We start from the raw sequence: 25,740 nt of genomic DNA, 5'->3' as shown, positions 1-25,740 counted from the left end.
GTGAGTAGGCTGGGGGTGGACTGAAGAGGGGAAGAAAGAACAGAGTATTTTTGCATTTTGACATTATAAAAAATTCAGATTAAAGTCCTAGCGACCATCCAACGGCAGCTGTTTTGGTTCGGAATTGGCAGCGTCAGGCACTGACTGAGGTTCTCCAAGGAGGGAAGGGAAGGGAGGCGGTGCTCGGGTCCCAGGCAGGCGGGCGGGCCCCTCCGGAGGAGGGAAGGGCTAGTCCCTTTAAGAGCTCCGCCCCAAAGGGGCACTGCCACCCCTAAGGAGGCGGGCGGTCGGCGGTTCTCATTCATTGTCTTGACAAGAGCATCCTCAGCGAGCCTCGAGCTCCTCCAGCTCCTTCCTCCTCCTCCTCTTCTTCCTCCTCCATCTGGGGGGTCACTCTCATCTCTTCGCAGCAGGTAAGGCTGGGACCTCTGGGGAAGAGGGAATGGGCTGGCTGGAGGGCTGGGCATTGCTGCCCTGGGCCACCTGTGGGGCAGGCGTAAGCGTGGGAGCCGTGGCTGTGGGGGTGGACAGACTGTCAGGGAGAGCTGGCTCTAACCGTCCCCACATGGAGGGCACTGGCCCTGAGTGTGGGCTGCGAGTGTGTGCATATCCATCTGTGTGTCTGGGGAGCTTTGAAGAGGTGAGGGTGTGGGACCACCACAGACAAGATGGAGGTGGGAGAACCCAGAGGGTCTGCAGCTCGAGCAGAGGAGTTCAGGACACATGTTGGCCTTGAGTCTTCCCAAAATGGGAGTCTGGGGGTGGGCAGAGGGTGAGGGGCAGGGTAGGGTGAGGAGAGCTGCTGTCCTGAGCTTAGAGACAGGAAGGGGTTGAGAGCAAAACAAGAAAAGACCAAGTTCCCCTTTTCATGGTTTCCGGGCCTGGTACCTGTGGTGAGGGAGGAGGCAGGATGGGGCCCTGGCTTCCTGCCCCCCAGCCTCTGATTTGGGGCTCCCCTCTCCCTAGGCCCAGGCCTGTCACCTGCGACTGACCCCGCCCCAGGCTGCTTCTCACACATGCTCCTCACCCCCACCCCCATGGGCAGCAGACCTAGCAGCCTCCTGAGGGTGTCATAGGGTGGGCAAGGAGGGCTGGAGCCCCATTGAGAAGGGCACAGGCCTGAGGGCAGAGAAAATGGGTGCAGCCAGCCGGGGGGAGGGTGGTGCAGAGGTGTTGGGGGTCCCTCGGAGGAGGCAACACGGGCCCTACACTGGGGAGGAAGGAGACGAGGTGGCGCCAGGACCAGCGCTGGAGCCTGGGGAATCCGGAGGCAATCCCCTCGGCTTCATGCGCTCTGCCTGGCCCCAGCTGGACGGCAGAGAAGCCAGCGCCAGCCTCTCCCTTCCTGCAGGGAGTTGCAGTGAGGGTGGAGATGGCCCTTCAAGGCACCTGCATTTTCTGAGTAAAGGCGGGAGGCAGAGGTGTGGGGGAGGAGGCCATACCGGGACTGGAGCCATCTGTCTGTGTTTGGTGCCCAGAGACCTCCTGGGGAAGCTGTCCTGCCACCTCATGCCCCTGGGCAAACCTTCACGCCACTGCCTCCTGTGTGTTCAGCCGTGTGCCAGGGGAGGGTGGGCCAGCCCCTGCCCCTGCCTTCTGGAAGCTCCCCATGTGGGTGCGAGGGATGTGAGGTCTAAGCATCGTGACCGTGACCGAGAAAGAACCATCCTCAAAACCGCCAGGGCTGAGGCCCCCAACACTGAACCATTAGAAAGAAAAGGCTGTCATCCACCAACAAATACGCACTAGGTTGCCTGCACCACACCATGCTCTGTGGACACAGAATTGAGGGGTGGCTTAGAGTGACCTGGCTGGGTGAAGGCAGGCCTTGCAGGTTAAACAGGAGTGAGGAGGGGGTGGGGAAGGCTAACAGTGGGGGTAGCGGGGTGCCCAAGAGGAGAGTAAGGGGCAGGAGCCCCAGGAGATGATGGTGGGGAAATGAGCTCATGGCTCCATGCTAGACTGAGGGGTGTCTTGGGAAAGGTAGGGGGCCAGGTAAGGTCAGAGTTGGCCTGAAGGGAGAAAAAGCCCCGACCTGTGTGTCCCTAGGATGAGCCGGCAGGTGGTCCGCTCCAGCAAGTTCCGCCATGTGTTCGGACAGCCAGCCAAGGCCGACCAGTGCTATGAGGATGTGCGGGTCTCACAGACCACCTGGGACAGTGGCTTCTGCGCCGTCAACCCCAAGTTTGTGGCCTTGATCTGTGAAGCCAGTGGGGGAGGGGCCTTCCTGGTGCTGCCCCTGGGCAAGGTGAGCCCCTGGCACCCTGGAGTAGCAGCTCCTCCACCAAAGGGTACCTCTAGCCATCCAATGGTCCCTGGGGTTCCTGATTGTCACCAAGCCTCTCTGGGCCTCAGTATTGTCATCTGTAAAATGGGGCTGGGCCAGATGAGCCTTAAGGTTCCTCTAGCTCGTACATGCGGTGGATATATGGAAATTGAGACTCAGAGGCAGGAGATGACATGAGAAGGGTCACACAGTGAGTCCATGCAGTTCCAGGGCCTGGTCTCCCAAGTCTCAGCCCAGGGCTTCCTCCGGTCAGGAGCACACAGTGGGCTGGGATGAGGGCTGGGCAGGCCCAGCACTGCTCTCAGGGGCTGGGAGTACCCTGAGTCTGGTCCTGCCTGAGTAACCAGGCTGAAGCCCCAGCCCCCAGCTCACAGGCATGGATGATGCAAGAGGCTTTCTCCCTTCCCCCAACCCTGCCCCCTCTGATCCTGCTCCCCCTTCCCCTGCTGTCCGCTGACCTCTGCTATCAGCACACTCCTATGCTCTTTGGAGGGTGAGACAGGAAGGGGAGATGGGCCCTAGGTTGTTACCTTAAAAGGGCCGATGGAGGCAAAGAGAAGAGGAAGTGGTTGTTGGGGTGAGAGCTGGGCCCGCACCCTGGGCGGCTCTGCACACAGGAAGCGCTGCTGCACGAGCTGTCCCCGGAAGTGGCCATTTCTAAACCTCTGCTCTTTCCTAGGGGCCAGTTATGACAGATCTCCCCAGCCCCTCTCCATCCCTGTAGCCCTACCATTCACACACACTTCTCTGCAGAACCTTAGCCCAACTCGACCCATCCTTCACACTGTACGCACACACACCTATACCAGGGGCAGGGCCTTGGCCTGTCTTACCCATGGAAGCCTCACCCCGACAGGAAAAGCTGGGGGCAGCCTGGAGACCAGAGAGTCCACTTGGTGCTGACTCTCAGGGCACAGATAAGAAACTGAGATAGAGATAAGAAACTTGACCAAGGTCACACAGCAAGCAGGAAAAGGACCCAGTGCCACCTGGTGCCAAGCCCACACCTCCATCCTGCGCTACCTGTGGCCAGCCTTCCCGGGGTCTGCCCAGATAGCTCTGGGACTGGGGCAAAGAGAGGAATCATCCCTTTCCACCCCAGGCCCTGGTCTGCCTCCCAGGGACCCCATGGCCTTCCTCTCTGTGTCTTTCTGAAGGGGGCATGGGGAGGTTTGGAAGGCAAAAGTGCCTCCCTCAAGGCCCTGCTGTGCCCTCTAGACTGGACGTGTGGACAAGAATGTGCCCTTGGTCTGTGGCCACACAGCCCCTGTGCTGGACATTGCCTGGTGCCCACACAACGACAATGTCATTGCCAGTGGCTCCGAGGACTGCATGGTCATGGTGAGTGGTGGTGGGGATCCAGAGGCTGGGCTCCATGCAGGGATCTGACATTTGGGGCCAAGGCCTCCAGTTCTGAGGAAAGCTGAACCCCAAAGACTCACGAGTTCCTTCCCTACAGGTGTGGGAGATCCCTGATGGGGGCCTGATGCTGCCCCTACGGGAGCCCGTTGTTACCCTGGAGGGCCACACCAAGCGTGTGGGCATCGTGACCTGGCACCCCACAGCCCAGAATGTGCTGCTCAGTGCAGGTGCCATGGGGGGCTGGTGGGGTGGGGCTGGTGGCCTGCTCAGGGGAGGGTGGTAGGCTCGTGGGCTCTGACACTGGGGGGGGATTGCCCAGGCTGTGACAACGTGATTCTGGTGTGGGACGTGGGCACTGGGGCGGCTGTGCTGACACTGGGCCCGGACGTGCACCCGGACACAATCTACAGCGTGGACTGGAGCCGTGATGGTGCCCTCATCTGCACCTCCTGCCGCGACAAGCATGTGCGCATCATTGAGCCTCGCAAAGGCACCGTGATAGCTGTGAGTGGCTTTGAACCCCGACTCTTCACTCTGGGACCTTTACCTTCCAACCACCACCAACCAAGCCCCTGGGCGCTGCTCTCCCTTGCTTCTACCTGGGGTCTGGCCCCTTTGGGTGTGGGTGATGGTTCCTGACCTAGCACCTCCCTTTTCCTGCCAGGAGAAGGATCGTCCCCATGAGGGAACCCGGCCGGTGAGGGCTGTGTTTGTATCAGATGGAAAGATCCTGACCACAGGCTTCAGCCGCATGAGTGAGCGGCAGGTGGCGCTGTGGGACACAGTGAGTGCCCAGATGGGAAGCAGAGGGCTGTGGGAGGGTGAGCCCAGGGCTGGGGATCAAGACTCTTAGTCCCTACCCTGCCACCTGCCTGGCCTCAGTTTAGCTACCATGGGATGCGGGTTTCCCCTGGCTGGTCTCCGAAGGCCCTCCCCTGGTTGGTGGTGGTGAGGGCCACTGCCCAGTACAGATCACCACTCCAGCGCCTGACGTGGCCCAGCTCATTGTTACCTTCTCCCTGTGTCTACAGAAGCACCTGGAGGAGCCGCTGTCCCTCCAGGAGCTGGACACGAGCAGTGGCGTCCTGCTGCCCTTCTTCGACCCTGACACCAACATTGTCTACCTCTGTGGCAAGGTGACCCTGTCAGGCAGGGGATGCGGCAAGGGTGGGCAGTAGGGGCTTGGAGAGGACCATGGTTGGAGGCACACTTTGGGGCTGATCCTCCCTTTACACCTCCTACCTGCAGGGCGACAGCTCTATCCGGTACTTCGAGATCACTTCTGAGGCCCCATTCTTGCACTATCTCTCCATGTTCAGCTCCAAAGAGTCCCAGCGTGGCATGGGCTACATGCCCAAACGTGGCCTGGAAGTGAACAAGTGTGAGATTGCCAGGTGACTGATCCCTGACACTGACCTGAGCATGCTCCAAGGGCAGTGTTGACCCCGTGCTTTCAGTCCAGCCCAAGCATGAGGTAGGCTCTGCTCACTTTCCCGTTTCCACAGATTCTATAAGCTGCACGAGCGGAGATGTGAGCCCATTGCCATGACTGTGCCTAGAAAGGTGATGCTCCCTTGTCCCTCCCCGGGCACTGGCCTCATGAAGTTGCAGAGTGGTGTTGGGGCCTAAGCACTGTCTTAACCAGCCTTGCCCTTGCCTACAGTCGGACCTGTTCCAGGAGGATCTGTACCCGCCCACTGCAGGGCCTGACCCCGCACTCACGGCTGAGGAGTGGCTCGGGGGTCGGGATGCTGGGCCCCTCCTCATTTCCCTCAAGGATGGCTACGTACCCCCAAAGAGTCGGGAGCTGAGGGTCAACCGGGGCCTGGACACTGGGCGCAGGAAGGCAACGCCAGAGGCCAGTGGCACTCCTAGTTCGGTGAGAGGCAAATGCGGAAATGGGGGGCCAGGCTGGCTAAATGGTGTAGGGCGGGAGCTGCTATTGATCTGGTCAGTGCCCCAGGGGAAAGAGGCTGGTGTTTGGGGCGGCCCAAACTTACAATTTTGGGGATCATTTTGGGGCTAAGGATGGATAATCCTGAGGCCTCGGAAAACAAGTTTCAGGCTGACAGGCCTGCAGCTGCCTTGCAGCAAATGGCTGAGACACAAGAGTATAAGCCCAGGGCTCTTGGGAGCAACTCAGCAGATGCCAGGATAAGTTGAGCCAGCAAGGAGCTGGGCCTAATGCAGTACCGGGTTCCCCCAGGATGCAGTGTCCCGGCTGGAGGAGGAGATAAGGAAGCTCCAGGCCACAGTGCAAGAGCTACAGAAACGCTTGGACAGACTGGAGGAAACAGTCCAGGCCAAGTAGAAGACCCAAGGCCTTCAGTGGGCCTTCCTTCCATTCACACCCCCATTCTTCAGGCCACAACAGCAGATAAGAAAAAAAAAAAATAATAAAATGGCTTTATTTTCTGGTATCTCCGACTCTGATGACTGTTTACCTGGGTGCTGTGGCTGCTGCCCTGCCCTGCCCTTGAGCTTCCCCCTCATTAGTCCTCATTGGACTGTGCCCACTCATAAGAATGGGCCCTTGATAAGTGAGACCCACTCATGCTGATGTGGGTCTGGAGCCTGTTCTGTCTCCTAACTCCTTCTCAGAGCTGAGAGGTCTGAGCTATTCACGGCCCTAGTACGGAGCCTCAATAATTCCCATATTTATCCAAAATTTGCCTCTTCTAGTCAACAAAAACATCAGGTTGTATACAACTGTACTGACGCTGGTGCTAACAAGGAAATGAACCAAGCAGCACTTATTTGGTAGACATCTTTCAAACCACATGTCCAAAGGATAAAAATAATAAGGGAATCTTCTGTAAAGAAGCAGCTTAGAACCAAAGCAAATCTTAGCCTTATTTATAGGTGAGAAAACTGAGGCACAGAGCAGGACACGAACTTGCTGAAGGGCATATCTGGAGTCACGATCAACATCTCATGACCTTGGAGTTCAGAGCCCTCCCAACTAATTGCACAGTGCTGCTGCCTTGCGGGCCCTCACTATGGGTTCTGCTGGGGCTTGGCCCCTTTGGGAGGACTAGGGGAAATGGACACACCAACCCTATCAAGAGGGTGCTAGAGGGTAGGTTTCTGATGTCCAAGTCTTAGTGGGTGACCCCCCATCTGGGAGAGCAAAGGGTTGTTAGGAATGGGTGTCCTGGTCATAGCAGGGCTTGTTTAGAACACGTAGGGACCATAGGAACCAAGGGCCCTGTTCCCAGTACCCTTCTCTTCAGCATGTCACAGAAAACTAACCGGGCAGCGGGTGGAGAACTGAATGAAGCAGACACACAAACATTTCTGTCTGCCTGTTTGGGTCTCACCCTTTATGTAAACTATGGGACCTTGGGCAAGTCGCTTCTCTCCAGGCCTCAGCTGCCCACCTATAAAATGGGAAGCGATACCATTGCAGCACTGTGAGTGCAGTTGGGTGGATGCAAATGACCCCAAGCAGGGGTGTGGTAAAGAAAGGAGTCAGAAAAGCTGGGATCTGGGCCTCTTGAAAAGGTGATGTCCCTTCTTTCTTACCAATGGTGACGATGGGCCTTTCTGGGGTCCTTGTGAGACATCAGTTAACTAAGTCTTCTCTTGGCCCAGGGGAACTAAACAAAGTTCAGGAAATGATTCCTGGAACCCAGAAGAGACAACTTGTAATCACCATGACCCCCGGCTTTATCTGACTATTCTCCCTCTGACAGGAATGAGAGCGCGAGGTGGAGCTAAATTAGGAGCTGAGAAACTGGCCTTGAGAATAAAGAAACAGAGTGGTTGAAACCCGCAATTTCACATTCTCAGAGTTTTGGTCCCAACTGAGTCACCTGCTGTTCCTGCTTGGTCTCAGGAACCTCATTTGTGCAATGCCTCACCAACCTTGGTATCTATGGTTAAGACATACCAGGGACTTAACCTGCCCCAATAACTCTCTTTTTAGCCCTATCCCCACCCTCTACCCACATCCCTGGGGGCAGCTGTGGCCATAGCAGGGTTATAGGATCAGCAGATCTCTTCCAGTGGGCCAGAAAACATCAGCATTCCAGGTGCTGGGAAGCCCCTGGTGGTGTACCATATCCCCTGAGGCCTGTTAAGGGCTAGGGAAACCTGCAGGGGCCATGGAATTCTCTATCACACCTTTGATATTAGGGTGGGAAAAGATAGGAGTCTTTATTAAATGGGTCAAGGCCCTGAAACCCTGAGCACTTTCTCATCTATGAGGGTTGTCAGAGAGCAGAAACTCCCAACTAAGGTCAATAACTGGGTGGGTGATGGCAGCACTGACCCCTGAAGATACACTGGGAATTATAGAAAGCAGACTTGCAAGACCAATCCTGGAAAATAAAACCTTCATTTTATAATGGGGGACACAGAGACCAACACGGGGAGAAAGACTTGCCCAAAGTAAAACAAAAGTGACAGTGGCAGAGCAGCGAGAAGCCAGGCCTCAGACTGCCAGGTTCATCGCCCGCCTACCCACACCAACACACACACACCACTGACACATTAGCTGGTCCTGAATGACAGTTTAATGGCTGTGCAAGTCCCAGGCCCTCATTTCTGCCGTTCACGGGTCCACTGCTCCGGGGTCAGGGTCTTCTGCTCAAAGGCATGGATGTGCGGGAGCTCCTCTGCTAGGCACGCGTTCACCAGCCTGGGGCGAGAGATGAGGTTAGCTCACAGCCGGCCTGAGCCTGAGTCTCAGTACACAGCTAGGGTCACCCGGGAGACTGAAGGGCTGAAGGTATCCCCGAGGTCGTAGTCCCTGAAACCTGGGAACACGCGGGGTGAGGGCCGAAGTCGCAATCCTCGAAGCAGAGGCCACAAAGGCGAGACCCTCGTAGTCGTGGTTCCCGGTGGTGGGGCTGCGTCGGCGGGGGTGGGGGAGTAGGGTGGAGGAAGAGACCGGGGTTATGATCCCGGAGCCGGGGCCGCGCTGGGCGAGGTGTTCCCTAGGCCTCACCGGTGTCTCTGTAGCAGCGGCTTCCCCTCGAACTTCGAGGACACCACCAGGACTCGGAAGCTGCACGCGCAACGGTTGAGAGTGGTATCCTCTACCTCCTGCGGGGCAGAATAGTGTGGACGGTGCCGAATCCGCCCACCAGGAGCTCTTTTCCCTTCATCGGGCGGGCCCGGGCAGCTCAACTCACCACATGCTCAGCTTCCAGCTCTCGCTGCAGTTTCTCCCGGAGGTTCTCGGCGCTGAGTTCCATCGCGGCAGCCCACACTGGGCTGCAGCCCGGCGGGGACCGCACCCCAGGCCGGACCCCAGATACTGCTTCCGCCCTTACTGGCGCCACTTCCGCTGAAGCACCTTCTTCCGCCCTTACTTGCGCCACTTCCGCTGAAGCACCTTCTTCCGCCCTTAACTAGGGCGCCTGTAACCCAAGCACTTCCGCCCTCACGCAAGCCCAGGTTTCCAACAGTTATGGATTTCCGCGCGTACCATCAACTAGCCAATCAGAGCCTGCATGAGGCTGGACTCGGCCGAAGCGAACGCTAATTGGAGCTCTCTACCTCATGGCTGCTTGGGTTTGGACATCCCAGCTCCGGCCAGGAGACGGTGAATGAACATGAATTGCTGTGGCCTCTTGGGTGCCTCAGGATCGTCCCAAAGCACGTTTTCCGAGACAAGCATCTTGCAGCCTTAGCAATCCGGGCCTCCCCAGGGTCAAAGGCCACAGCAGTCAACCTGCAGCGGCGGCCGCTGACCCACCAGTCCCGATGGGCCCCACGGAAGGCACGGCGAGGCCAGGGCGCTTCTTCGGTGTCTACCTGCTCTACTGTCTGAACCCTCGGCATCGGGGCCGCGTCTACGTAGGGTTCACCGTTAACCCTGCTCGCCGAGTTCAACAGCACAACGGGGGCCGCAGAAAAGGCGGGGCCTGGCGGACGAGTGGTAGAGGGCCCTGGTAAGACGGGGCGGCCCCTAGGCCAAGGGGAGGGCTTGGTGGGAGGCGGGGCCTGGGGCAGTAGGCGGGGCCAGTGTGGGGTCTGACAAATTGGCTACGCCTTTTTTTTTTTAGTGATGTGGGCGGGGACTCCGGCAGGGGAGGAGCCTTTCGTGGGGAGGTGGAGCTCTGTGAAACTCGGTGTTCAGCGCGGAGGGGGTTAGGTAGCGAGGGGTCTGAGGATCAAGGCTGGGGTGACGCGATGGGGTGCGTGGTGAACAAGGCTGGGGTGGGAATTACGCCTGGAAGGGCAAGAACTGAGTAGGGCAGGTAGGTAGCGGTGGCTGGAGGCGGGGCCTAGGGTGGCGGGTGCGAAGGGACGGCCCTCCACGAAGGGGACGGGACCTCGTGGGCTGGGTCTGAAGCCCCCCCTGAGGCCTCCCCTGGGGTAGGACGCTCCATGGCCAGGGAGTCGCCTTGACACGGGTGGCAGGACTCATAAGCCGCACCCGCGTTCTCCTCCGCAGGGAGATGGTGCTCGTCGTGCACGGCTTCCCGTCCGCCGTGGCCTCCCTTCGGGTAAGAAAGGAGGCAGGGGCGGCGGGCGGATGGGGTGGTCGGCGCCTGACCCTAACGCGTTGGTGCTCTCGCGCTGCAGTTCGAATGGGCCTGGCAGCACCCGCACGCCTCGCGCCGCCTGGCGCACGTGGGACAGCGCGCGCGCGGCGAGGCGTCCTTTGCGTTCCACCTGCGCGTGCTGGCGCACATGCTACAGGTGCCGCCCTGGGCGCGCCTCCCGCTCACCGTGCGCTGGCTGCGCGCCGACTTCCGCCAGGACCTCTGCCCACCGCCGCCGCCCCACATGCCGCTGGCCTTTGGGCCGCCTCCGCCGCGAGGCCCGAGGCGTGGAGATGTTCCCAGTGTCGACCGAGAGTCGGAGCTGGGCGCCGAGGCCCACTGCGCTGTGTGCGCCCGCACCCTCCAGGTGAGAGCCACCTCAGGTCCGGGGGTCTAGGGTTCAGACGACGTAGGATCAGGCTGTTCACTGAGGGACAGGGCCACTCACTGACACCGCTGGCCGTAGTGCCCCCGTCTCTAAAATGGAGATGGTGATACTTGCAGTCATTCCTCGACACAACAGAACTCTCTGGCTCAGAACCTGCCCTTTCCTTTATCTGGAAGTATCTTCCCTCGGCCTTTGGTTTGATAAAGTGCCACCTTCTCAGTGAAGTGTTCTCAAGCTCTCCGTCTAAAATTGCAGCTTTCTTACGCACTTCTCTGACGCATGTGTCAGCGCATCACTCCTTTTTATGGCCGAAAAACATTCTGATGTATGGGTATATCACGTTTTGCTTATCCATTCATCAGTTGATAGAGTCTCTGCCTTTTTTATCGTAATACTTGTCATCTGGCATACTATGTTTTACTTATTTTTCTGATTAACCGTCTGTCCCACTCCTCATACTGAACTCCATGAGGGCAGATCTTGTTCATTGCTAGGACAGTGTCAGTGCGCAGAACAGGTAGGTGATAAACGTTTATTAAATACATGAACCGAAAGGTAGGGTCTGGTTTAAGAAAGCAGTAAAGGAAATAAACTGTACTTGTTATTCAGTCATGTGACCTACCTGAGATCATTTAGCCTGTAAGGAGCTGCAATAGACTCTTAACGAAGTCCCTGCTAACTTTCAGAAGTTGGCTAGTTTAGTCACTGTGGTCACGTATTGTAACCTCTGTGCCTCAGTTTCCTCATCTGTAAGATGCAGATGATAGTAGTACCTGTGTCATAGAGTGGTTTTATGTCAAGCCCTCGGTACAGTGTCCAGTCCCTAGAAATGCTTAATGAATATGAGCCACATCGTTACTGCCTTCTTTCTCACCTGCCTGTCATCTCTGACAGGATGAAGAAAGCCCTCTGTGTTGCCCGCATCCTGGCTGCCCTCTAAGGGCCCACGTGATCTGCCTCGCAGAGGAATTCCTTCAAGAGGAGCCAGGGCAACTTTTGCCCCTAGAGGGCCAATGCCCTGGGTGAGTCCAACACCCCTGCCCCAACCCAGTCTAGCTCTGGCAAAAGGGTGCCCAGCTCCCCAAGACCAGGCCCAGGCCAGGTGAGTCCTTACCTTGGCACCTAGAGCCTGGCCTGGAGGAGGCTTGTGATGCCCAACTCTGCATTTCCTTGGTAGCTGTAAGAACTCATTGCTGTGGGGAGACCTGATAAGGCTGTCCCAGACAGGAACCAAGGAGAATGAGGAAGACTCAGAATTAGAAGAGGTGAGACGTGGCACTGGTCCCAGCCTCCATCTCCCTCCCCATCCTCTAGGCTGCCTCTGACCAGCTCTCTTGTTTCCACAGGAACACTGGACAGACTTACTGGAGAACTGACCCCAGTGTCCCCAAACCCCCACTGCTTTTCTCTGCCACTGTTTTTCACTTGTGTAAAATAAAGAGCCTAAGTTAAGGGTACCTTCTGGTTTTTGCAGGGGGGTGGAGAGAGAAGGAGGCAGAGGCTTTGCCACCCAAGCGGCACTGAGGCTGGGTGGGGAGTGAGAGGAGGGGGAGGGGTTACGGGCCCACATGTCCCCAGCCTCTCCTTTGCTCTAGGCTCCTCTGCCTCAGCTTTCCCCAGTGTGACTCTGAGGTTACATCATTCTTAGAGGGCTTGGGAGACTCATCCTCTTGACTCAGCCCACCCACTTCCAGGCCTAGCATCACTCTGGACTTTAATCCAAAGAGTAGGAACAAAAGTGGGGCAGGGGGGAATGTTCTTTACTGTGGGGCCCTGTAGCTCTCCAGCCCCAACCCTTTCTTGCCTGTCTGGGGAGCCCCTTTAAAGCCTAGAGAAAGAAAAGCACCTTCTGGGGCTGCTTGTTTTCATCAATCATGAGTGAGGCAGGATCACCCTGTCTTAAGAAAAATGAGGGTGAGGCCCCATGAGGTCCCACAGGAGCTGTGGAGCTGGGGCTCACTCCCAGGGCTGTTCAGACTCTGGCATTCTTTCTCTTCCCTGTACTGTGCTGCTCCGCCCAGCCCTAAATCCCTCACACTGTCCCACCCACATCATTTTGTACCAGCCTTGTGGTCAGAGCCAGCAGTTCCTGGAATCCGTGGGCTTCGGGGCCTCTTGGCAGCCACCAGGTCTCAGCTCTTGGTGTCTTCAAGACTGGCCTGGAGGTAAGTGGTCCTGTCCTTATGCCAGCTCAGGAGTCCCCCTTCTCTCCTCCTCACCCCTTCTTCTCTTTTCCTTTCTCCCTTTCCTCTGCCCTCCCCTCCTCTCTTTTCTCTTGACTGGGTCAATTAGAAAAAGCTGTTAGCCCTGCAGGAGTGGCATTTAGAGGGGCAATTCGGGAGGCAGGGTTACAGCTCAAACAAAACACCAACGACTGGGCCCTTTTGTCTAGTTTCAGTCTGGAAGTTGAGTTTCCAGGCCAGTCTAAGCTTGGCCTCCAGCTGGGGTGTTAAGGAGAGCAGCAGAGCAGTCCCCTCACCCCCAAACTCCACCATTTCCTTCTTGGAGGAGAGCCAAGTCCCAGCCCTGTGACGGGCTTTAGACCCCTCCCACTTTGGACCTATAAACTCTCTGCTTGGAGAGCGGTTCTGCGCTCACACTGCCCACACTAAGCTGTTGCACACGGAGACAGTCCCAAGGCCGGGATCCCGTGGGATCTGGTGAGCACTGGGTTGGGGTGGGCTGGGGCACACCTCCCCTCACCCTGCTCAGCTTTTGGCTCCCACACCCCCCAAGCGGGGCTTTATGATCCTCAACCCCTATCACTCAATCTTTCTGCTCCTGCCTGCAAGGTCCTTGCCACCCTGCCCTCTCCTGTGGCTGTCCCATCTCAGCACCGTCAACTCTGGCTTCAACCCCACTTTCCTCTTCTGCTGAGTCAGCAGTTTTGTTCCTGCATGTACCAAGCTCAGTTGCCCAGCTGGCTCTGTTTATCCCAGAGCCAAGATGGAGCGGGATCACAGGTCCAGGGGAGGTTTCCGCATGTGAGGAGCTCAGGGAGCTCATGACAATGGGAAGAAGGGCCGACTGGGCCTGGACTGAGAGCTGCAGTGGGAAACAGTAAGAAAAATAAAACTGTAGTTAAGAGAAATACACTTATCACCCTTATCATGGATTGAATTGTATGTGGCAACTTGACTAAGCCATGACTCCCAGTATTGTATGATTATCCACTATTTTGTCATTTGATGGGATTTTCCTATGTGTTCTAACTTCTACCTCTTCTGATGTTAACGAGGCAGGATTAGAGGTAGTTATGTTAATAAGGCAGAACTTCATCTCTTTTGAGATATAAAAGAGAAGTGAGCAGAGAGACAGGGGACCTCATACCACCAAGAAAGCAGTGCCAGGAGCAAAGCATGTCTCTTGGACCTGGCGTCCCTGCACTGAGAAGTTCCTAGACCAGAGGAAGACTGAAGCCAAGGACCTTCCCCCAAAACCAACAGAGAAAGCCTTCCCCTGGAGTTGGCATCCTGAATTTGGACTTCAGCCTCCTAGACTGTGAGGGAATGAACTTCTGTGTGTTAAAGCCATTCACTTGTGGTATTTCTGTTATAGCAGCACTAGGTGACTACGACAGTCCTTGTTTTAAAACAAAGCAAGAATTCAGCATGTGGCATTGTTGTGTTGCTACCCAGGGAAGTGAGCTACATTGCTGGCCCCTGACTCAGCACCATGGAACTAGTCCAAGAGAGCCTCCGTGTGCCCCTGGAGTATGTGAAGGGGGTCCCACTTGTCAAGTACTTTGCAGAAGCAATGGGGCCAGTGCAGAACTTCCAAGCCTGGCCTGATGATGTGCTTGTTAGCACCTACCCCAAATCTGGTAGGTGATAAGGGTCACCCCCCACCCCCGCCCCAGCTGCAGTCCCCAACCTAGGCCAACAGGGGCAAGCTCTTTCCTCCTCTGTGTAGGCACCACCTGGGTGAGCGAGATCCTGGACTTGATCTACCACGGTGGTGATCTGGAGAAGTGTTGCCAGGACCCCATCTTCTTCCGGGTGCCCTTCCTTGAGTTCAAGGCCCCAGGGGTTCCCTCAGGTATGTGGGTGGGTGCTGGAGCCAAGTGAGAGGAGGACGACCAGGGCTTCAGTTCACTGGACCTTTCTCTACCATGGCTTAGGTATTGAGTCCCTGAAGGATGCACCAGCCCCCCGGATCATCAAGACGCACTTGCCCCTGGCCTTGCTCCCCCAGTGTCTGCTGGATCAGAAGATCAAGGTAAGTAGCAGAGGAAGCGAGGGAAGGAGGCTGCTGGTGCCATCCCAGACCTGGCCCTGTTCCTCCAGGAAGGTCTACTGACTTCCCTGAGCCTTGTCTCATTTTAAGGGGGTTGCCATCTGCCTCATGCACTGGTGGGGGCCAGATGATCCCGGAAAGTGAGACTTTTCCCCATTGCAGACCCAAGAGAAACAGAGTAAGGTGCTCACAGGCCCAGGAAGGGAACGGAGAGGGTACCTGCACCCCTTGCTCCAAATCTGGGCGTAGGGGCGTTGATGGGAATTAAGAATAGTATAGTGTATGTTTCCCAGGACTCTGGTGTCAAATCTCAGCACAGTTGCAGTTGCGCTCATTCAAGTAGGCCAACTTCTAAGCTTCAGTTTCAACCTTTGCCAAATCAAGAGACGGCTCTCTCGCAGAGATGTTGAGGGGTGGCAGAAGGACCTGGCATGCTGGGTGGTAATGGTGCCAGGGATGGTCATCTGCCCCTCCAGGTGATCTATGTCGCCCGCAATCCGAAGGATGTTGCTGTCTCCTATTACCACTTCTACCTCATGGCCAAAGTGCACCCTGATCCTGGCACCTGGGACAACTTCCTGGAGATGTTCATGGATGGGGAAGGTGGGCTTTACTGCAGAGGAAGGGGACTGGGGGCAGGGGACTGCGTGGCAGCCAGCTAAAACTAACCACCTCTGTGTCGGTACCCTTTCCCCAGTGTCCTACGGGTCCTGGTACCAGCACGTGCAGGAGTGGTGGGAGCTGAGTCATACCCACCCTGTTCTCTACCTCTTCTATGAGGACATAAAGGAGGTGAGACCACCTGCTTCCCTCCATGTCACACCTCGGGAGTCAGGAACCCCACGGGGACCTGCCAAGCCCCTCTCCGCCCTTTTCCCTGTGAAGGCTCCTGGACCCCTCATCCCGTCTTCCTTAGCAGACCCCATCCCCTCCGGCTGGGCTCCTCAGCTACAGTACTTTGTACAGCTCTTATCTCCTAGCCCCTGCGTCAGCCGCACGTTCAATCATTGATCAGCTATTTACTGCTCTTGCTTTTCCCGGTATTTGCGAAGTGCTGGGCCAGACTCCAGGGCCACAGTTACGAAAGAGGACTGCCCGTTCTCACCCATAAGTAACCAAATATGGGTTACTGCAGGTTCACAGGGTAGAAAGCAACTTCTTTTGCTCCAGGGAAAGAGGACCAGAGCCAAGGAGCTGGCTTTGAGAGGTTGCTAAGCAGAAATTGCTAGATCTCCTAGGATGTTAAGAGAGCAGCTCCATTTCTATTTGCTCAGTAAGCAGTCCAAACCTCCAATGAAAAAAGCCCCTCTGCTACTCCAGGACCCCAAAAGGGAGATTCAGAAGATCTTGGAGTTTTTGGGGCGCTCCCTGCCCGAGGAGACTGTAGATCACATCGTCCAACGTACATCTTTCAAAGAGATGAAGAAGAATCCCATGACTAACTACACTACTTTGCCCTCTGAAATCATGGACCACAACGTTTCTGCCTTCATGAGGAAAGGTGAGTGCCTGCCTGGGGTGAGTGTTCAGGGAAGGGAGGATGGAAGCAGCAGCTAGAGCCAAACCTGAGCCCCCTGGGGCCTCCTGTGCAGCCGGGACCTCCAGCCTCACTCCCTCCATCCCTCAGGCACCCCAGGGGACTGGAAAAACATCTTCACTGTGGCCCAGAACGAGCGCTTTGACATTCAGTACGCTGAGAAGATGGCAGGCTCAAACCTCAATTTCCGTTCACAGCTGTGAGTGGTGTTACTCCAAAGGAAGTGGTGTAAAACAAGGCTGGCGTGGCCTCAAGAATAAAACATGGTTTGTGTTAAACAGAGAGCCTCTACTGGAAGCAAAGAGAAAACCTGAGCTAAGGGAGTAAACGCCCATTGGGACCAATAAGGCCACCTCCCCGTGCAGCCTCCAGGTCCTCAACTTGCCCTATTTGGAGAGGGGAAGAGGGTCTGAAGAAGTAACACCCAAGAGACGGATGCAGGCAAGGGGGGAAGAATATTTATTTGATGGCAGAGAATCTTTTGTTGCCTTCCCCTCAGAGGTGGCAAGAGACTGTGGGTCTGCCAGCCTGCATCACTTTTTTTTGGGCTCCTTACAAGCCACCACGTACCTCTGGGCCACATTGAGGGGAGGGGAATAGCCGTCTGCATAGGAGGTGTCTTCAAATAGGACCGAATAGTCATCCTGGGGCTGTGGCAGGAGGCAGAAACGAGAAGCTGATCAGAGGCTCCCAGGCAAGGCCTCCCGTCTCCGATACTACCTCCCGTCCCCAACATAGACTGCCAGGATCCTCTGGTCCATGGGCTCCCAGCCTCCCTGTCCTCATCTTTCACTCTCTAGAGCCAAGAAGCCTAGATGTTTGAAACTCTGGTCCCTGCTGCTACAGAGCTCCTTTTTCACAACAAAGGGCCAAGGGCAGGGGACAAAGCAGGGAGAGGAAGGGGATGCACCGCCTTTGTGGTCGGCCATCACTGGATGTGCCCTGTGTTAAAGGGAACAAGGACATCCCAAAGGGCATCAGGCAGGGATCCTGGAGAAAGAGGGGAGAACAGCCTTCATACTGCCATCAGGCATGTGTGGCCTGGGTGCAGCAGCACCAGGGGACACAGCCTCAGGTAAGTAAGGGATGGTAGTTCAGGATCCAGATCTGAAGACAGGCCCTGGGCACGGCGCTTCCCTTCTCAGGGCTTGGCTGTCTCAGTGTAAATGCAAAAATGAGCTTAGATTAGAAGACACAGCAGGCCCATGCGCCCAGGGCTTGCTGCGGTGCTAAAGGGTGGAAGGAGCAGGGCCAGCTCTAGAAGACAGGGCTGTGGGGTGTTATAGAGCTGACCAAGCAGAAGGGACTCGGCCCTTCTAGCTCAGAGTCTCTAAGATGAGAAGAAAAGGAAAGGTGACAACCCCATGGCCCCATCTGGTCAGCCGGGTCCTGATGTCACAGGGCCTGCCTTACCCGCTGTGGGGGCGTGTGGATCAGGGCACGGTAGAAGCAGGTGGTTTGTGGGTACAGGGCCAGCACAAGCTGTTCCTTCTGAAATAAGGCTTCGGGGTCCGTCTCAGGGTTGGCCTTCCACTGGGGTAGAGGGATGATGCGGCGCCGGCTCAGGGTGTGTCTCCTGGAGGGGGAGCCTTATGTCAACCCATGGCCAGATAGGGGGACTCCTCTCCAGGATCCTGGCTATGCCCCAGGCTTCTGTTGCCCCTCCCTGGCCCAGACACTCACTCCTTGCCTTCTTCATCAATGTCATCTACCTCATACCTGTGGGAAAACAAAAGGAAAAGACCGGATGTGGTGATGAGCACAGCCCAGGTCATGGGGTGCTGAGGGGAGGAAGGAGAGGGGAGAGGTAGAGTAGCTGCCGGAGCTAGTGCTTCACCCACCACCCCCCTAGCACCCTCGGGAAAGCCTTGCGCCCATTTTGCAGACAGGTGAAACAGGGCAGCCTGAGCGGTGTGGTGCTGAGAGAGCAACCAGCAGGGTCCACTCACTTGTTGGTGGCATGGCTGTAACTGACCACCTCAGCCAGAATCCACTGCTCATCCCCATCTACGGCCTTCACCCGGGCAGCCACCTTGTCTCCAGGTTTGGCCACATAGTCCCCTGAGGCTGGAATGGCCCCACAGAGGGGTGGGGGCCTGTGAGTGGAGGAAACTGTTAGTCCCATCCAGCCCTCGGGCACGAGCCCCTCCTGTGCCCACTGCCCACCCTGGCCCACTCTCACTTGTCTCCAGGCTTCCCAATCCACAGGGGCAGGGTCATGGCTGACTGCTGCAGCAGGGTCATCAGCACCCCTCTGCGCATGGTCTTGCGAGGCGGCTCCGAGTCATTATACAGGCCTGCAATCTTGGCCGCTGTGGGAGGAAGTCAGCCCCCCCTCCTGAGTCAGGGAGAAGGACCTGTCCCCAGACCACCCCAGCACCCCTGCATTGAGCTTTCAGAGGCTCAGCTTGGAGCCCCCGCATCCCGAATTAGCACCCAAGGGCCCATGCACTATCTGCGCCCCTGGCACTAGATGTTCGAGACTAAAGAGACTACCAAACTCAACAGATTAGAAGGGTGGAAGGGACTAGAAGGGAGCAAAAGGACAGCTTATGGTTTCTTGATCTGGGTGCTGGTTACATGGTTGTGTTCACTTACTGAAAAATTCATTAAGCTGTACACATATGTGTACTTTTCTATTGTATGTTGTAATTCAGCAGAAAGTTAAACTATCAAATGTGGGTCCCTAAGCTCTCAGTCACGGCTCAGCCACCCAGTTAACTTCATACACAACCAGTCTGGCAATGTGAGATCTTTAAGGAGTGAGGGCTCCACCCACCGAGGTTCATTTGAAGGGCAGGGCAGAGGTGGGAAGGCCAAGAAACTGGCAGTCTGATGGGTAGGCACACACTGTAGACTCCACCTGGAAGGCCAGCTTTAGGACACCCAGGTGTTGCTCCACAAAAAAGAGGCAAGTTCTCACAAAGGAAGAAATGAGACTAGGGGCTGGGGGAGGAGGGAGGTGAAGCAGGAGGGCAAGTGTGGATCCACTGGGTCTGCAGAGGAGATCTAGCAAAACCCTGCCTCCCAGAGGCTGAGAACCAGCTCCACTCACGTCCCAGTCCCAGGCTGCCCAGACCCACTCACTCCTTTGTTAGAAACCCCTGGGAATGATGACATGGGCAGAGGTTACAGAGGCCCCCGCAGGGAGACATGACCGCTGCCCTCAGGAACCCTCACTGCTCCTGGTCAAGGAACACTAAAATTGTCCTTTCAACTCACCAATCCGCCTTTCTTCCAACAGAGACTTGATCTCAGCGATCTTATCTAAGGCTTTCCGGAGGATGCTGAAGGTGGGGAGAAGGGAGGACAAAGGTCTGGTTGAAGCATATAGCAGACTTCCTTATCTAGTACTGCTGAGAACTGGGAACACTAAATACATGTTTTTTAATCTTAAAAGCATAACAGAACTGACAAGACAGGGAGGAGGGCAGGCCAACAACCTAAGAGAAAGCAGGATCCCAGAGAGGTGCACAAGGCTGACAGGACTGCTTTTGCCCTAAGAGCATATGACACATCCTGAGGAGATGTTGCTGCTGTCCTGACAGCATCTAGGGACCAGGTAGACAGAAGTTAAAACCAGGGTCTGCCCAAGGTGGGACATGTAAAAGGAGAACGCCCTGCCCAGCGCTGTGGGGAGAGCTGTCTTGGCACACAGCAGGCTTGTGGGAGGACAGACTTGTCCCTGAAAGGCAGACGCTTGCATGGACTTGCAGCCCCAGGAAACGTCTGCGAATTTAGTTTATGGCAGGTTCCAGAGTGGCCCAGAAAACCCACAGGAACGTTGCCTTTGAGCCAATTCTGACTCACGGTGACACCATGTGTTTCAGAGTAGAACTGCTCCCTAGGGCTTTCAATGGCTGTGACCTTTTGGAAGTAGCTTTCTTCCGAGGCGCCTCTGGGTGGTTTCAAACCACCAACCTCTCCAATAATAGCTGAGTGCTTAATTATTTGCACCACCCAGGGACTCCTCCAGAGTGGCAGAGAGGCCCCAAAAACCTGGGAGAAGCAAACGGGCTTCCTTTCTAGAGGAAGGCCCAGTTACCCTAGACCTTGAGGAAGCTCCCCGAAGAATAGTATAACAAGGGTTCAAGGGGCATCATGTTTGCACCTTAAATGGTGCAGAAAAATAACATATATGTGTATATAGAAAGAATAACAAAATGCAGTAAAGTATTGAATTTCTGTAAGTCTGAAGTCATTTCACAATAAAAAATTAAATGAATACCAGTGTCTGAGTTCCACCCTAATTAAAGCAGAACCTCTGGGTGCAGCCAGACTTGAGAACTACACAAGTTTATGAAATACTGAGTTAAATGAAATCATTACTGCAGAGCTTATCAGAGCCTTTAAGACTTTAGTTTGCATTGTGACTCTCCAGGAGAGAAATGTAATGTTCTACTCCCTAAAGTTAGTGTAGTTCAACTCAGAGACCATTTACTATTCCAAAAGCGGCAATTTTCTGCAACTGAAACTTAAGGTCTGACCTCCCAGCCAGAGCTTGAGTCCCTTCTGTCTGACAGGCAGCCATTAGCCTGGCAGTGACCCTCAGGATGGTACTGTCCCAGGAGGCCCACTGCATCTGGGACAACTGAGGTAGGGCTTCTTTCCAGCTGACAGCTTTTAAGTCTGGCCAAGAGCCCTAGCCATGGCTTCAAACCAGTTAGTTCTGGTTTGACCCCCCTGCTGAGAATCTGCATTTCCACCTCCCAGATATATTGAAGCAGAATCTACATTTTAACACGATCCCCAGGTGGTTCTTATGTGTAGATCTTGTTAAAATGTAGATTCTGATTCAGAAGGAGCCTTCTCCTGGAGGAGGCGGCCACAGTAGAAGAATAAGGGAATGCAGGGTAGTCTCCCAGGATATGGCTTATTTGCCCGCCTAGAAGTGGCTTGGGGCAGGGGTGGGGCCACATTCCCTCTGGCTTCTGAGCTGACATGTCACAGACTCAATCAAGGCTAGAGCACCACCTCCAGTCAGTAACATGGAACAGTAGCCAAGCTGCAGGCACCTGCTGGCAAACGGCCAGCTGCCCAGGCCCAGTGTCTGGGTCAGGAAGATGCCCCAGGGGCTGTGGTGGGCCTTCTCTCCTCCAGGCACGGGCTACTTTAAGCCTGTGAGTCACTCAGGCCCTTGGAGAGCTGAACTGTTCCTCTGCCTGCACTGCCTTAGACACTCATAAAACTGCCTTCCCTGAATGAAGACAACCAAAGACATAAGGGAAGGATTAGTCCAAAGGACTAATGGACCACAACTACCACAGCCTCAATCAGACTGAGTCCAGCACAACTAGATGGTGCCCGGCTACCACCACTGACTGCTCTGACAGGGATCACAATAGAGGGTCCCGGACAGAGCTGGAGAAAAATGTAGAGCAAAATTCTAACAGAAAAAAGATAAGACTTCTGGCCTGACAGACTGGAGAAACCCTGAGAGTATGGCCCCTGGACACCTTTTTAGCTCAGTAATGAAGTCACTCTTGAGGTTCACTCTTCAGCCAAAGATTAGACAGGCCCATAAAACAAACCAAGACTAAAGGGGTACAACCAGCCCAGGGACAAGGACTAGAAGGCAGGAAGAGACTGGAAAGCTGGTAATAGGGAACCCAAGGTCACAGAGGGGAGAGTGCTGACACGTTGTGGGGTTGGTAACCAATGTCTCAAAACAATTATGTGTACTAGTTGTTTAAGGAGAAGCTAGTTTGTTCTGAGACCTTCATCTAAAGTACAATAAATAAAACTGCCTTCCCTAGCTTGGCATTGCCATTACTAAGGCTGTTATCTGCTGTCTGTGGCAGAAGTGTCCCTGAGGATACCATCTGTCACACTGGTTACTGTACCCTTACACAGATGAATCTTCAGAAGTGTTTTCTGAACTAATGCCAGAAAATAACTTGTTTCCCCTGGGGAAGGGATACCCATCATCCACTCTGCTATGGAAAGCAAGATCCTTGACCCTGTCTCCCTTTGATCTCTGCTGCCAATGTGCATCTCAAGGTCTTTAAAAAAAATGAGATGTTACATAACGTCACAGGGTTTCTTTCCATTTTGTGCAAAGCAAAAGGAAAACCAGCTGGGAGGAGCCTGTGGCACATGCAGTAGAACAGAGAGTCCCAGGACTGGGCTTAGGTCCTGACACTGGCTCTTAGTGCACCTTCAATTTCCTAATGGTTCTTACATTAAGCTCTTAAGAAAACGAGCTGATGGGTGTTACTGCACCTCCATGAGTGCCTCTCCTAGAGTAAACGTGTCTTCCCATCTAGACGTGGCACTCCCTGCAGGCATTGCATTCATCTTGCACTCTCCCCTTCCTGGCCGGCAGTTGGCCCTGACAAGGCCATGCTCAGTGTTTACTGAATGCATGTATGAAGGGCTGAGAGTGTGAAGAACTAAAAAGATGCAGGATTGCAAGGTGTTGGGAACTGTGTTTATAGAACAAGCTTATGTTTGACTCTGGGTCCACCAATGCCTGGCGGAGCTCCCCCAAATGCTTTAACTCTGGGTCCACCAATGCCAGGAGGAGCTCCCCAAATTGCTTTAACTCTGGGTTCACCAATGCCAGGAGGAGCAGTTTACCTACACTCTCAGATCAATATGATTCACTCTGACTTATCAAGCCACTCTCTGGTCCAGGAGCGTGGGAAGGGGCCTGGTTGTGGCCAGACTGTAAATCTGCAAATCAGGGAGGAGATGGGGTTGGGGAAGGGTGGACCAGAAGCCAAGAGAAGGGTGCTACCTCAGAGGGAATGCCTCCGGTCAGAATTTACTGCCTCCTTCCCTCAAGTTGGCTGTTTTGCTCTGCTCTCCAACCTGGCGTAGAGAGCTCAATCAGATCCCTTTGTCCAAACTAAAAACCTCAGAAACTTGAACTTCTCTTCTAACTGGTCACCCACTCCTTGGATTTCATCTCAAAAACTGCTCCTGAACCATTCCTGCTGCTCCATCTCACTGCCATTGTCTTGGCTCAGCCCTAGCGCCCTCTCTTGCTTGGTCTCCCAACTTGCTTGAATCTCACCCAGTCCGTTCTCCACACAGCGGCCAGAGGTTTCCTTCCTGCTTTTGAGTCTTCATTGGTGCCTGTGGCCTCAGGATAATTCACTGTGTTGGAGGCCTTCAAGGCCTGACCTCCCCTTCCCCAGCCACAGGGGACTATTTCCCATCCCCATGTACACAGGCTTTGCAGTCAACTCTGTCCCCTCTGCCTGGGCTATTTGCCCTCCCTTCGTCTGCCTGTGATCCCAGCTCAGGTCTTGCCCCTTCCCTGAGGCCATCCGAGATCTCCGGGCAATGGGGCCACATCTCTGCTGGCCCACGCACTACACTGTCCTGTCCCTCCTCTCCATATGACTCACACTTGCATCTCTATATGGAGAGGGCCTGGTGCCAGGTGTGGGCTGGGCACCAGCAAAGGTCTGCAGGATGGCTGGAGCAGGCAAAGAAAATATGGGACGACAAGGACAGGACAGAGCCAGGAGGAGAGGAAGAGCCCTGTGGCTGTTGGTAATGGATGCTTAGCATGCCTGAATGTCAGCCATCACTGTGGATATGAGGGCAGTTATTTGAACTGCCAGTTGCAACTCATTAGTGAGTTATGAAATTAATTTCTTGAGCAACGGTCAGCATTTTAAAAAAATAGGATAGACTATAAATAGTAAGAATGGTATTGCAAAACTCTTGCTCCAATTGTGTAATACATATACATATAAAATAAAGGTACTGTCATGGATTGAACTGTGTCCCCCAAAAATCTGTCAACTTGGCTAGGTCATGATTCCCAGTACTGTATGATTGTCTACCATTTTGTCATCTGATGTGATTTCCCTGTGTGTTTAAATCTTATCACTATGATGTAATGAGATGGGTTAGTGACAGTTATATTGATGAGATCTACAAGATAAGTGTCTTAAGCCAATCTTTTTTGAGATATAAAAGAGAGAAGTGAGCAGAGAGACAAAGGGACCTCAGACCACCAAGAAAGCAGTGCCAGGAGCAAAGCACGTCTTTTGGACCTGAGGTTCCTGTGCTGAGATGCTCCCAGACCAAGGGAAGACTGATGACAAGAACCTTCCTCCAGAGCTGATGGAAAGGGAAAGCGTTCCCCTGCAGCCGGCACCCTGAATTCAGACTTCTAGCCTACTGGATTGTGCGAGAATAAACTTCTCTTTGTTAAAGCCATCCATTTGTGGTATTTCTGTTATAGCAGCTCTAGATGCCTAAGACTGGTACTCTGTGGAAAGGCATGATAACGTGGTATTTTCAGAATATGGACTTTCGGTTAAAAATCAGGCTCCCCACTTACTGGCTAAATAATTTTCAGAAGATTACGTAATCCCCGTGTGCCTCAGTTTCCTCAGCTGTAAAATGGGGGTAATATCACAACCTACCTCACAGGGTTGCTGTGAGGGTTAAATGAGGTCAGTGTATAAAATGCTTAGAATAGTACCCGGCACACAGTTAACTGCCATATAGGAGTTAGTTTTTACTATTACTGAGCTACAGTAGCGAATGTATTTCTTACCATGGGTCATGGCCAAAAGAGTTTGAAAAACACTGGTGTTAGGCACTTTATAGGCATTGTAGAATGGCAGATACTATTTTGTTCACACTTCTGTAGGTAGCTATTAGGAGCCCTGGTGGCACAGTGGTTGGCTGCTAACCAAAAGGTCAGCAGTTTGAATCCACCAGCCACTCCCTGGAAACCCTATGAGGTGGTTCTACTCCATCCTATACGGTCACTATGAGTTGGAATAGACTCAATAGCAAGGGGTTTGGCTTTTTTTTAGGTAGCTATTATCCCATATGGATCCCTGGTGGTGTAGTGGTTAAAGTACTTGGCTGCTAACCAAAAGGTCGGTGGTTTGAAACCACTAGCTGCTCTGCAGGAAAAAGATGTGGAAGTCTGCTTCCAGAAAGATTTACAGCCTTAGAAACCCACGGGGCAGTTCTACTCTGTCTTTTAGGGTCACTATGAGTTGAAATTGACTTGACGATGGCGGTAGATTTGGTTTTTGTTTTTTATTATCCCATTATCCCACTTTAATGATGGAGCAACTGAGTCTCACCTGAAGTGACTGCCCCAGGTCACAAGCTAGTAAATGGCAGAGCTGGGATGAATTTGATCCACACCTTGCTGCCATCTATAATGCAGTAGGGCCCAGGGGAAGAGGGGGCCTAGAAGCAGGCTTTGGGGAAGGTAGGACCCAAAGGGGAGGCTGGAGAGTAGGGAATCTACTCATCCATGGGGATAGGCAGGCAGGGGCTGCGGTGCGTAGGTGCTGGTAGCCAGTGCCCAGGATGTGGGAGGGAATGGCTGGCAGAGTAGGTGGTACTCACTTGCACTCAGCCTCTGCATCGGCCTTGGCAGTTGTGTAGAGGCCTCGCAGCTTTGTCCGGTAATAGGGAGAGACTGCAGAGTGAACATGGACAAAGA

At 54.5% G+C, this 25,740-nt stretch overlaps 5 protein-coding genes across 8 annotated transcripts in view; 3 read left to right on the top strand and 2 right to left on the bottom strand.

The window, feature by feature from the left end:
* The first annotated feature begins 290 nt into the window (after positions 1-290).
* On the top strand, positions 291-6,069 carry CORO1A (coronin 1A). Its single transcript, XM_049904227.1, has 11 exons — positions 291-413; positions 2,050-2,248; positions 3,506-3,628; positions 3,747-3,876; positions 3,969-4,153; positions 4,314-4,433; positions 4,681-4,785; positions 4,898-5,043; positions 5,155-5,212; positions 5,313-5,528; positions 5,856-6,069. The coding sequence occupies exons 2-11, from the start codon at positions 2,051-2,053 to the stop codon at positions 5,958-5,960; spliced, it is 1,386 nt and encodes a 461-aa protein (XP_049760184.1). The 5' UTR covers positions 291-413; position 2,050; the 3' UTR covers positions 5,961-6,069.
* Positions 6,070-8,148: 2,079 nt separating this feature from the next.
* Positions 8,149-9,275, bottom strand: BOLA2B (bolA family member 2B). The gene is made up of 4 exons (XM_049905044.1): positions 9,192-9,275; positions 8,788-9,006; positions 8,601-8,698; positions 8,149-8,291 (listed from the first exon to the last, which is right to left on the bottom strand). Exons 1-4 carry the CDS (start codon positions 9,273-9,275, stop codon positions 8,192-8,194), a joined length of 501 nt encoding a protein of 166 aa, XP_049761001.1. The 3' UTR covers positions 8,149-8,191.
* On the top strand, positions 9,055-11,967 carry SLX1A (SLX1 homolog A, structure-specific endonuclease subunit). The gene is made up of 6 exons (XM_049903090.1): positions 9,055-9,549; positions 10,056-10,107; positions 10,187-10,513; positions 11,429-11,556; positions 11,712-11,799; positions 11,881-11,967. Exons 1-6 carry the CDS (start codon positions 9,362-9,364, stop codon positions 11,908-11,910), a joined length of 813 nt encoding a protein of 270 aa, XP_049759047.1. The 5' UTR covers positions 9,055-9,361; the 3' UTR covers positions 11,911-11,967.
* A 642-nt stretch (positions 11,968-12,609) lies between these two features.
* On the top strand, positions 12,610-16,585 carry LOC126086615 (sulfotransferase 1A1-like). 2 transcript variants are annotated; one of them, XM_049903086.1, is made up of 8 exons: positions 12,610-12,699; positions 14,173-14,357; positions 14,447-14,572; positions 14,655-14,752; positions 15,247-15,373; positions 15,468-15,562; positions 16,091-16,271; positions 16,398-16,585. In XM_049903086.1, exons 2-8 carry the CDS (start codon positions 14,210-14,212, stop codon positions 16,508-16,510), a joined length of 888 nt encoding a protein of 295 aa, XP_049759043.1. In that variant the 5' UTR covers positions 12,610-12,699; positions 14,173-14,209; the 3' UTR covers positions 16,511-16,585. The 2 variants fall into 2 exon arrangements, with proteins under 2 accessions (XP_049759043.1, XP_049759042.1); XM_049903085.1 differs by lacking the exon at positions 12,610-12,699 and adding an exon at positions 13,115-13,194.
* Positions 16,586-16,749: 164 nt separating this feature from the next.
* The window catches only part of SGF29 (SAGA complex associated factor 29), a 43,566-nt gene continuing 34,575 nt past the window's right edge, over positions 16,750-25,740 (bottom strand). For all 3 annotated transcript variants that reach the window (XM_049903087.1, XM_049903089.1, XM_049903088.1), the window contains 7 exons: positions 25,644-25,716; positions 19,530-19,594; positions 18,490-18,619; positions 18,257-18,403; positions 17,991-18,026; positions 17,721-17,883; positions 16,750-16,957 (listed from right to left, as the gene is read on the bottom strand). In XM_049903087.1, coding sequence (XP_049759044.1) covers positions 16,841-16,957; positions 17,721-17,883; positions 17,991-18,026; positions 18,257-18,403; positions 18,490-18,619; positions 19,530-19,594; positions 25,644-25,716 — 731 coding nt within the window. In that variant the 3' untranslated portion in view covers positions 16,750-16,840. The remainder of the gene's footprint in view (positions 16,958-17,720; positions 17,884-17,990; positions 18,027-18,256; positions 18,404-18,489; positions 18,620-19,529; positions 19,595-25,643; positions 25,717-25,740) is intronic.

This window comes from Elephas maximus, chromosome 12 (assembly GCF_024166365.1).
Source record: "Elephas maximus indicus isolate mEleMax1 chromosome 12, mEleMax1 primary haplotype, whole genome shotgun sequence".
Lineage (NCBI taxonomy): Eukaryota > Metazoa > Chordata > Mammalia > Proboscidea > Elephantidae > Elephas > Elephas maximus.
This window is presented reverse-complemented; position numbering and strand designations above follow the sequence as displayed.